This window comes from Alosa pseudoharengus, unplaced genomic scaffold, assembly GCF_046254945.1.
Source record: "Alosa pseudoharengus isolate Yale_2024_CS ecotype anadromous, Long Island Sound unplaced genomic scaffold, YU_APseudo_1.1 YU_APseudo_1.1_scf_21, whole genome shotgun sequence".
NCBI lineage: Eukaryota > Metazoa > Chordata > Actinopteri > Clupeiformes > Clupeidae > Alosa > Alosa pseudoharengus.
The window spans coordinates 7,731,144-7,743,643 of NW_027468674.1; the positions used below are offsets into that span (position 1 = coordinate 7,731,144).

Below are 12,500 nucleotides of genomic sequence, written 5' to 3' on the forward strand. Positions count from 1 at the left end.
CCTACCAAGCACACGTCCATGTTTAAATTAAGGTTAGGCTACTGGATAATTTAAAACAAAACCAAATTGTCCGCACTGTTGCTAAAAGCGTTGGATATGTCGCCCTTGTATTGCAATTTGGCCAAATCCAAATGCGTCCTGTGAAACGCCCGTGGGTTGCATTGAAGAAAGCCATGAGCGTCTCTCTCGCACGATAAGGGTTTTGAAAATGACCAATCAAATCCTCTATGCAGGCAATAGATGGCATGGGCATGTCACATATTATTGTGTTTTTTGGCCAAGCCTAACAAGCACACATTCATGTTTAAATTAAGGTTACTGGATAATTTAAAACAAAACCAAATTGTCCGCACTGTTGCTGAAAGCGTCGGATATGTCGCCCTTGTATTGCAATTTGGCCAAATCCGAATGCGTCCTGTGAAACGCCCGTGGGTTGCATTGGAGAAAGCCACGAGCATCTCTCTCGCACAATAAAGGTGTTAAAACGGCCAATAAACTCCTATATCAAAAACGATTAATGAGCTCCTGTTTTAGCCAATCATCATGGAGGAAACATAACTCGTTGTTGCTCAAAACCTACGTCTGTGCAGTCGTTCAACATTGTGGTGAATTAATGACGAGTGAAGCCCAGAGCGTCTAATAACATCGCGGGTGGTTTTACGCTGAAGTTGGTTGAAAGCCATGAGCGTGCACCTACACGCGAAAGGCTGCTATATGCGTGGATAGAAAACGCCGAAGGACGTGACAAAACGGCCTTATATGACGCCCTGAGATGAGAACGGGTTGAAATGTGATGACAATCTTATCAGATACCCAATGTTCTTAGGCCTATTTTACCAATGCGCATAACCAAAAGTACTACCTACGCATAGGCAGTAAGGCCACTACCACTATCACTGGCAGGAAATAGTGCACTCTTCCGCCTCAGCCTTAGGCAGGAAAACCCTCTACCTCCATCCCAGGTAGGAAAACCCTCTACCTCTATTATAGGTAGGAAAACCCTCCGCCTCACCCTTAGGCAGGAAAACCCTCTACCTCCATCACAGGTAGGAAAACCGTGTACACAACCACTACCCCTCTCATGGGTAGGACAGGCCTTCCCTATTTTACCAGCTTAAAAAGTGTAAAATCAGGGACTCACCACCAAGTTGTCTGTGACCACCAAATCCAGTCATTACCGTATCCGAGACACAGGAGGATTCCCTCTGGCCAGGCTGGGTGCCGCAGAGCAGTGTTTGTTGCCGATGACGGCCTTCTCCCAAGATCACAAAGAGATCTCCCTCCAGTCGACATGGTTGGGGTCCTGTGCCTTTGGTCCTCCTCACTGTGCCTCATAGATAGGTAATCCCATCCTCGTCGCCATTAATGTGGTCAAAATTAATCCAAGACAACTGGTGTGAGACTGCAGCTTTATTCACGACGCCGGGAGCATGTTACCCACATGAAATGTCAAAGTAACAAGCCCACACATCTGTGTGTAAAGCCAACTCTTATACCTTACCCCACACCCATGGAAAATCACAAGTTGTCACCCTCCATTAATCACTTAACCATCTGTTATTTTAACAGAGATAAGAAATGTTTACGACCCCCCATCCTGAGGGTTACCCACAGTGAAATGTTTACAACCCCCCATCCTAGTTCGGTGACACAGGGGTTAATTTAACTAAACATTCCCACATAGGAGTTTCAGAAAACACAAGGGTCAGAGTAAGGAGATGACAATTAGATTTCACTACATGTATGTAAGGTATACTAAACATTCAATGAGAGAAATATTAACATATAAAATATTTATCCCACAGGACCCCCCGAAAGGAGGGTAGGGCAGACACAGTTCTCTGTGAATATCTTGAGAACTGTAGGGCCTAGGATGACCATTTTTTTCCGTATGTTTGCCTCCAGGGGTCATGTTAACCCATTTCATGTGCACACATGTGCACAAACAGATACACACACACACACATACATTCACAGTAATCATATGTATGACACATACTCACACAGTCGACATTTGTACGCTTGCATGCACAGGCACATACGCAGGCACACACACAAGCACGCACACACACACACACACACACACACACACACACACACACACACACACTCACACACACACACACACACACACACATAACATAACACAAACAATCAAGAATTTCTCAGAATTATGAACAGGCCAGATGGAGGTGGGCTTGTATAAAATGAATTTTACATGTGAAATCTATGAACCAATCATGTTTTGGTACTTATTGTCTAGCAGATACCAGTGAGAATTGAGTGTGGATAATGCAATTTAGTGAGACAGTTAGAATCATATAGGCCTTTCAGCGTGATTTCTTTTTGTGGAAAAAATGTGCTGGACTGGGCGGTGGTCATATTTTGTACCGCTCTGCGGTACATCTAGTTACAGTTACAAACTGACAGAAGGATTACAAGAAACAGGAAGTCAAGCTCCTCCTCTGGGTGTTATGTTGAGGCCACTTGAAAAAAAAAAACTCACACACACACACACACCATATACACACACACATACACATACACAAAACCCACAAGTTCAGACTCACATCCTCACCATATATGCTCACCATATACACACACACACACCCCTCCCCCAGTAAGTGAAAAGTGAAACTCACATAAATGGTAGCAAAATTTTAAAGACTCAAAAGTTACGAGAGAGAAGCCACAAACTTGAGCAACTGATGGACTCTGTGGTTTAAAAGACTGGATCTCATCTTAGGAATTAAGAGATGGTAATGCATCTATACATTATAATACAAAATAGGATCAGGAATCAGAACATTTAGTCAGTTTCAGGTTATATAGAAGTGTATAACTGTCTAACTTTTTTATTTAAGTTTTATTTCTGTATTTATTATCTCTATCACCATGAGGGCACACTGACTACAACAACATGGCCAAACCACACAAGAAACGTTCACTTCTCTATTACTGTACATCACTTCCTGTTTCTGAGGACAGTCATCCCTTCTTCTGGTGTGATCGAACAGTAAGGCCTAATGTCCAATAATATCATGAATATAACATGAAGACATTATTAGCAACGTTTCTGTACATCATTTGGAATGTCTGTTTTACACATTAGGGTTTAAATGAACGTTTAATTAGCTATGGCCATGTTGTCTTTAACCTCAGGCCAAAAGGTTCAACAATATTTATTATGAAGAACAAATTGATCAAGGTCCAATATTGCTCTTTAAATATTATGGTCTTTACGATACTTGCATGTTACTACTGGGCTTTTGCATCTTGGGTAATTTGATCACAACTAGACAGCTGGTTAGGGTTTGAATAGTCATATGCTATATAGTCAAATACTCCAATAGTCCAGGTGAATTCCAATAGCCCACTGTAGTGAATGGAGGAAGCAGTCACCCGACCCGGCCTTGAACCTGGGTCTCCGTCAACAACTACTTATTTGGACTTATTTGGACTGACATGGGAAAATGGCACCATTTATTCATCATTAAGCAATGATCAGTATACAAAACCTGGTCAGACATGAATTCCTATCTTAGCTTCTTAGAGGAAAACATGGCTGCATATATACTAAGGGTAATGCAATTGTCCAGAGGGAGAGTGCGGCTGGGGATGTCCGCTTGTTGTCCCTGTCAAGGTCAACAGGCACAGGCAAGATGCACTATACAGTACAATTGAAAAGAGGGTGGGAATAGTGCAATGTCAGTTTAGACTGAAATCCTTAGCGAGCTGTACCTTGCACCGTGGCAACGGGGTACAAGGTTCCATCCTAGTGCAGTGGGGGCAGAAGCCAGAGGGCCGCCAGAGCGAGGTCAGCGCCCTGCATGCAGATCACCTGTGGAGCCTGTCCACTGTGGGCATGTATTTTCAGTCTTGATTACTAAGTGTACAGGAGATTTTACAGAGACTGGCAGAAGGAAGTCATCATCAGGCTGCTCCTCTGGGTGCTATTTTGAGACCAAAACCTCAAATAAAAAACCCACATCTCCAGACACATACTCACCACATATGCACACCATACATACAGACCATGGAGGTATTATATATAACTGGAGAAAGTGACCCGCCCCCATTCATTTCAATGGCCCATGCTAGGCTAGCTACTTCAGCCAAAAAAGTTTGAAATTGAAGTCCTAATGTGATGTTCATATGTGATAATATACAATGTGAATCAATATTGAGTCACTTTAGGCTACACAAATAATTATTCCTAAATGCTATATTTGGACAGGTTGTAGGCCTATTACGCAATAGGCTATCCAACGAAAATTACTATAATTAAGTAGTCATTGACATTTGTTTAGTTTTAAATCACTTGGGGAGACAGGTTATATGATCCAGACGTTGCGTTGTCATGGACTACAGGTAGGAATACAGGCTACGTTTTAAAATAGTTTTCATACACAACGCAATGAGTAGGCTAATAATTGGATATAGGTCATTGCTATGCATCTGCTAAAATGTACGGTCATAGTCAGTTACCTTGTCAACCCACATAAGGCAAATAATATCCTGATATGACAACATTTACTTTTTCTTTTATTTACCACAAAGTCCAGTATAATACAGCCTAACCATGTAGGCATTAAGACAAGTATCAGTAGCTTAATCCAAGTAGTTGTTTATTTGTCGTCTTCCAGGAATGCAAACCAACGTGCATGCGCGAGGACGCTCGTGCCCAACACTAAACTCGTGCATGAGCTGTCATCTACCAATCAGCATGTAAAAACTGGTGCCAGAAGTTGCAACTATGTAACGCCATGTTTTCAAAAATGTCGGCGGCCAAATGCCATGCTAATTGGCTGAAGCTAACCCTTCAAATCCTGACCCCCTGATACAGACATGCATGCGCGCATGCACGCACACACACACACACACACACACGAACACACATACACACACACACACACACACACACACACAAACACACCCCTTTCTCTGTGTGTTTAAAGTGAAACTCAGAGAAGGAAGCACATATTTAAAGACAGACTTTAGGAGAGAGAAGCCACACACTCGAGCAGCTGATGTACTCTGGGCTTTTATTTTATTATCAACATCAGAGATGCTCATTATGTTAAGGGATCTATAGGTTAAGAGAGGTTCATTATGTTAAGGGATCTATAGGTTAGGTTATAGTAACCGGGATCAGAGATACAGTTTGTCAGTTTAAGGTTTTACAGAACTTGTGCAGAAAACAGAACTTACAGAAGTTTTTCAATTGTAGAGAAGGCATTTCTCCTGTTTTTTTTTATCTCGGTCAGCATGAGGGTCTTTACCTCCTCCATCTTGTTCCTGCTCTCAGGTGAGTGATGTCACGTTTGTGATATTATTAGACATTAGGTCTTACTGCTCAGTTACGCCAGAAGAAGAGATGAGTTTCCTTAGAAACAGGAAGTGAGAACAGAGAGGAGTAGCAGTTTCCTGTGTAGTTTGGTCATTATGGTCAGGTTTCAGTGTCAGTTAGTCAATGTATTTAATGTATTTTTACAGTATAATGCAATTTATAACATTGTTGTTAGCTTGGTAGATTAGCTGTGCTTTTTACATGTAATATAAATGTATATTATAATATATAAATAAATAAATACATACATATATTGATATATTTATAAACACACACAGAGAGACACACACACACACACACACACTCATTTATTTTCTCCATGTGTCAGGTGTGAGCTGGGTATGCTGTGTTCAGACATTGAATGGTTCTGTGGGGAAAAGTGTGGAAATCAGGTGTGAATATCCTCAAGAATATGACCCCATGTCTGTGTACTTGATGAAAATGAGCAACAGAGAAACTGTCATTGAATTAACAAAAGCACATGGGAAAACATATACCAAAGGAAGATACTCTCTCTATCATGACTCAGAGAGCAGAGTCATTGTTGCATCCATACACAACCTGATTATGGACGATGCTGGGACATACAGATGTGCATCTGCTTCAATGTTTGATGACGATGATAAAGATTATAGATATACAGAATTCAGGCTGGAGGTGGAGCAGGGTGAGTCACTTTATCAGGAGCATAAATCTCATGTCACAATAATATTACTAGTGGCTTTTAAGGAGCGTAGTAGAACCCAATAGTGTACATTTCCAGATGTAGTAACCACCAGAAATGTGTCATAAACAAGCAGTAACATTCAATATCAAACAATGCAGCCAACACAGACGTTCCAAAACCTGTAGTAACTCAACCGTCCATCAGGGGCAGGCTACAAGAGTGAGTCAATAAGCATAGACCCCAAACATGTGCAACTTCACAGCAGAAACGGACATACTCACAGCCTGGCACAAAAAACGGCCATGGACTCGAACAGGTTTCCCTGTTCACAAGTTCACAAAGATTATAACAATATTAGGAGTGATTACATTATCTGGAAATTATTAGCCCATTTGGTTATACAAGCATATATCTAGTGTTAATATTAGGGATATTTCAGGAGCATTAATCTGTTGTTGCAGTATTATTTCTAAAAGGGTTTGCCCCTCCCCCACTCATCTCTCCTCTGTTTCTCCTCCCCCTTCCTCATTTAGCCCCTCCCACCTCAAAACCTCCACTAATCACAGGAAGTACGTCAGCACACAGCAGCCCCACAGGTAGGTGGAGGAGTTAACTGCCATACTTACTTATCGTATAAGAAACGCACACCACCACAGTGGGTATGTGATGGAAGAATAATTTCTGTTTAGCATACATGGCTAATAATAATTGAGGGGGCAGCCGTTACCTACTAGTTAGCGCTTCGGATTTGTAACCAGAGGGTTGTCGGTTCGAACCCCGACCAGTATAGTAGGAACGGCTGAAGTGCCCTTGAGCAAGGTACCTAACCCCTCACTGCTCCCCGAGCGCCGCTGTTGTTGCAGGCAGCTCACTGCGTCGGGATCAGTGTGTGCTTCACCTCACTGTGTGTTCACTGTGTGCTGAGTGTGTTTCACTAATTCACGGATTGGGATAAATGCAGAGACCAAATTTCCCTCACGGGATCAAAAAGAGTATATATACTTAATGGATAATTCCAGTATTTAGCACTTTGAGTCCCTTTTCTGGTTTGTTTTGGATGAACTAGAGTGGTGGACACCGAAATTTTGACAATTGGTCCTGTCTCGACTTTTCTCACTCGTTTTGAATCGCCTTTACTGCTTCAGAGTGGCTGCCTACAGGCATGCACAAACATGTCCTTAAAACAACCCTAAACGTTTGTTTTCAAAACTGTGCAACTCACCAAGGGTTTACAAAGAAGATGGATGCTGCAGCTGGCGAACAGCGGTCTTTGAATCGCAACTCGAGTTAAGCTTTTTTTAAATTAGCAAAAGTTTGATCAACTAGCCAACTTGCTCCACTGGTGGGAAAATGCATGGGACTCATGAGTTGTAGCTGGTTGTAGCGCTATCCTATTGTGTGTAGATGAAATTTGAAAGACAACCTTTTATCCCGCCCCTCGGATTGAGCAGTGCCTATGGTAAGTTCCCAGACCCTACATCTTGATGTGGGTCTGGCTCTTCAGGCTAGTCATATGTGTGAACGACACTGACACATATGAAAAGAATCTCTGCATGTTCTTCGCTTCGTTCAGACACAAGCTCATTTACAGTACATAATGTCTGTCGGATATACTAGGAGGGGAGTGGTGTAAGAGCCGGCTAAGTTCGGAATTCCAAATAGCCGACTATGTTGTTCATACGTCCCAACCGCTTGACATCGGCAGAACATGCAGACTTACACCTATGTCTGAAAGCAGTTATTGTCACAATGTTGTTAATTTGCTTTCCCTTGGGCCAAACTATTTTGGGACCCCGACCCCATAGCCTCATTTTGGTTTACAATGGCCGCCGTGTGAATAAGGCAAATTGTGAACATTTAATAATTTGAATCTTTACACATAATTGTTAAAATGTAACTATATAAGGAAAACATTTACTCTTTAAACATTCATCTTTGTTCAGAGCATTTGAACACACCTCTGGACCCATCACTGTTTATGTGTTAAGCTGAAAAGAACAAAGACATAAACACATACACACACAAATGTGTTTGCTACTACCCATACAGGTGACACACACTCATCCAGAAACACAAGAGCTCCAGAGTTGGAATCAACATCTGTACAAGGGAATTCAAATACAACACAATCAGGTAGGAAATTATACATGGATTGTCTCTCTCTCTCTCTCACACACACACACACACACACACACAGACACACACACACACACACACACACACACACCTTCTCCAGTAAGTGCAAAGTGAAACTCACATAAACTGAAGCAATATTTTAAAGACTCAGATGCTAGAAGAGAGAAGCCACAAACTTGAGCAGCTGATGGACTCTGGGGTCACACTACTGTAACTAAACCCAAATGACCAAACCACACAAGAAACGTTCACTTCTCTATTACTGTACATACATCTCTATAACTGCGCATAATGGCTGCCGTGCATCACCCAGGTGGGTGCTTCACATTGGTGGTGGTTTGTGAGGTTCCCCCTTCCCTGTGAAGCGTTTTAAGTGTCGAGAAATGTGCTATATAAATGTAGCGTGTTGTTTTTGTTGTTTCTGAGGACAGTCATCCTTTGTTCTGGTGTGATCGAGCAGTAAGGCCTAATGTCCAATAATATTATGAATATAACATGAAGACATTATGACATGTATTTAGCATCTAACGTTCGTGGTCTAACCAAAAAGCTAGCCTCTGACTGCTGACCTGTAGCCTAGATGTACCCCCCAGTGCAAACATGCTCCGATCGTAGGTGGCTGTGCATGGTTGTGGTCGATCCATGCCAGCTTTCCTTTACACAGTTTACACTGAACTTTGTTTGCATTTATTTTATTAAACGCATGCAGAACTTTTACTCGGCAGAGTCAAAGACAGACAGTAGCCTAGCCTATGGTCTTCTGTTCTGTTATTATGATACAATACACATAAAAATATATCGCGGAGGTTTTGGTGCTTTAGTGACACCCTCTGGTTGAATCTAATGTGTTACACAGGAAACTGAATGGCAGATTTTACGCTAACGAGGATACTTTGATTTGTTGGTGGAAGTAATTACACATGAGCAAAAAATGGATTTTTGCTAAGAATCGACACAAAAATTACACAATGTAGCTTTAAGCAATGATCTGAATACAAAACAGAACTGGTCATGGTCATGGTCATACATGAATTCTTATGTTAGCTTCTTAGAGGAAAATATGGTTGCGTTGCACTGTATATATATTTAATACACGGCTCTTCACAAGGCAAGTAGAATGCTCCATTGGCTTGAATGGGATTTCCCAAGGTTCTACGGTAAAATATTTTCATGTAATTACCGCTGCAAACATATAATTACCGCTGTCAATGGCAACGGGCTTTGTGCTTCTGATACGTCTTTCATATCACTACGCAAGGACTGGAACTTCATTCAAACGTGAAAGCAGACGGTTGATCAGCTGTGTTCTAAAGAATGTTTGATTCAAGTTCAGCGTGTGTTGTTGCGAACTATTTGTTTCTCAGCATGCCACGATGAACGGTAACAAATAGGCTACGCTATGTAGGCTAAAGTCATGTCGTGGGGAGTTAATTATTTCGTTTTGGCAAGTAGCCGTGTAATAAGCGGAATAATGTATAGAAGGCCGGTCATTACTGTGAAAATAAGTCCCTTCAGGGCGGAACAAGACCCCTCCACTGCGCGGCTCGCCCTGTCGGGACTTATTTTCCCAATAATGATCGGCGTTCTATACATTATCCCTTACATATGGGTATGTGTTGGTATTTTGAGTGTTGATTTATAAGTGCACTGGGTACGTTTACAGAGACTGACAGAAGGACTACCGGAAACAGAAAGCCATCATTAGGGTCCTCCTTAGGGTGTTATGTTGAGACCACTTGAAAAAACACACACGCGCGCACACACACACACATACACACACACACATATATATTCACCACACACACACACACACCCCTCCCCCAATACGTTTAAAGTGAAACTCAGAGACGGAAGCACTATTTTAAAGACTAGGTTAGGAGAGAGACGCCACAAACTGGAGCTGCTGATGGACTCTGGACACTGGATTTAAAGGAATTAATGCTCAGAGATAACCTGACAAGCCAGACCCACATCAAGATGTAGGGTCTGGGGACTCACCATTCACAGTACTCAGTCCGAGGGGCAGAATAAACGGTTGTCTTTCAAATTCCCTCTGCACGCAACAGGGGCGTGCAGAGACCTTTGAAGGGGCAGGGGCTCAAATTTAAAAAAAGGGCACATGGAACAACATTTTCAGAAAACGTGTTAACTTTATTTAAAACTTAATTTTGATTTCAACCCAATAGAGAATACATAGGCTACATGCAAATTCTATCAAAATAAAACATCTTCCATCACACTGTATCCACAAAATAAAAATATAACATTTGCAAAAAGTGCAGCATGGAATCTTGCATCATGCTTCAATAGGAGTGCATGTACTGTAGGCCTACTGTAGCCAGGGCACAGACAGATAGGTCTTTTCAGTTTTCATTAGGCTATTGTCTACACAGAGATCATAGGCTATAAGGCTACATCTTATTGATTAAATTCAAAGCTAATTTTAATAGCCTAGAAATCAAGACGCACCCTAGCGGCAGCAAATATGTTATTGCCTAGTCTGGCTATAATTTTAATGTTTATCACAGTGAACTACCACCATTAGCAAGCTGGTGTCTTGCAGATTCACGTGCTGTGCATGTGGCCACTGAGTGAAATGACGCGTAATGTAGCCTACTGTAAACAGAGAAGGACGTGTGGAGTTGGGTTAGTTAAACAACTACAGTAGCCTATGTCGTCGGCTTATGACGATTTAGAAAAGGTTTGCCTACTCTGTTTTATGAACTAGGTCTACTAACCTAAGCTACTATATAACATAGTAACCAGAATATGTTATGAACGTTCAGCCTTAGATTTTCGAAGCTGGCAGGTTATTGAAATGGATGGACCACAGGGCCGGAGTGGGGCCACTTTTCAGCCCGGGAGTTTCAGGTCCAAGACCGGCCAACTTTTTTAGTGGTGGTGGAAATTGGATAAATAAAACAACAGTTCCGCTCTTACTATCCTGTAGTTTTTATTAGTACCAATATTCCACTATTCCACAAGGATAGATTGATAAGTTAACAAAAAAGGAAGGAAGAAATAAAGTATTAAATGTATCCCACAATTCCACTAAGAGGCATATTGAACTATTGTTTACATGTTTTTTCTGCATGGGTCAGCTATCATGTTGTTGTTTGGTGATTTAGCCTAATCCTTTACTACACCCACTTCTGAGCAAACAAGCCATAAGCTATAGGTTGATCATGTAGCATACTGCCGTCATATACTGTTCTTTCTTACATTAAATAACTTTAATTCATATGGTTAACTCTATTATCTTTTCTACTTGTCCAGTTATAGCTAATTTCGGGCTCATCATTTTCAGCGGGGGACTGGCTGATCTGCTGCTCAGAGGCTACTTTTGTTTTTAGGCCTAGGCTACTGCATACACAGATCAAGCTTGAGATTTGTTATCCATATTTGCATAATATTTGCAAAGTATATGAATCGCCATATTGGATGATACAAAAAGGCTAATATTTTAATTAATTTAATATTGTATGTTGCTTGCGAATAGGTTGACAACGCTACAACGTCGTACAGTATTAGCCCAATAATTACGCCGCTAATCATGGCTATCTCTCTTTACCAGTTGCCACTTATGTCTGTTCGGAAGCTGTATCTGGAAGCTTGGCACATTTGGCAGCATTTCCCCCCAATACTTTTCGTCTTTTTTACCTAGCCTTTTCAGTCCCTCATGGCCTCTTTGTACCATCCATCCTCCCTGACGCTTATCACCACGGTAGGGCCGGCCCGGCTATGGTATCTGAGAAAACTTTTTAGAGAAGACTAAAACCCAACCAACTCTTCTTGGGAGGGGAGAACAACCCATGCAGAGGCTGCGGTGTTAGGCATAGAATGTGAACGTGTGTAGCCAACTTTAAGAGAAGATAGATCAACGTGGCAAATGTCAATATTTTTCCCTCGACCGGCCCAAAAGTGAAGCGGCCCACCGGGAATTCTCCCGATTCTCCCGATTACCCACTCCGGGCCTGATGGACCATGACATGGTTAAAACGGGTTTGATAGCCTACTTCATTAAACATGAAACAACTTTAAACATTTTATTCTCTATCTCTAAGCTGAATACTATTGCATGTTCAGGTAGGCTAACTGCCAAGTGACCTTACCGTGCTCCCAAACGTCTCCTGCAGCACTGTGCCTGCGTGCACTTTCTGAGAGTTCACTGAAGGTATGACGTCACGGATTGGTGGCCGCAAGGCATTTAAATTAACACAGAAAATTGTTATTTTTGTACATTTCTAATTTCACAAACTATTAATGAGACATTTTAGCGAATATTCAAGTTGGAACTAGCGGAAGTATTACAAATTTTAAAAAGTAAAAAACGGGTCTTGTTAATAG

At 41.7% G+C, this 12,500-nt stretch overlaps 1 protein-coding gene across 1 annotated transcript in view; it reads left to right on the plus strand.

Annotated features, from left to right (window-relative positions):
- Positions 1–5,043: 5,043 nt before the first annotated feature.
- LOC143138387 (CMRF35-like molecule 8) overlaps positions 5,044–12,500 on the plus strand; it is an 11,956-nt gene continuing 4,499 nt past the window's right edge. Inside the window, exons 1-4 of the mRNA XM_076298865.1 lie at positions 5,044–5,308; positions 5,679–6,017; positions 6,551–6,613; positions 8,067–8,150. Coding sequence (XP_076154980.1) covers positions 5,269–5,308; positions 5,679–6,017; positions 6,551–6,613; positions 8,067–8,150 — 526 coding nt within the window. The 5' untranslated portion in view covers positions 5,044–5,268. The remainder of the gene's footprint in view (positions 5,309–5,678; positions 6,018–6,550; positions 6,614–8,066; positions 8,151–12,500) is intronic.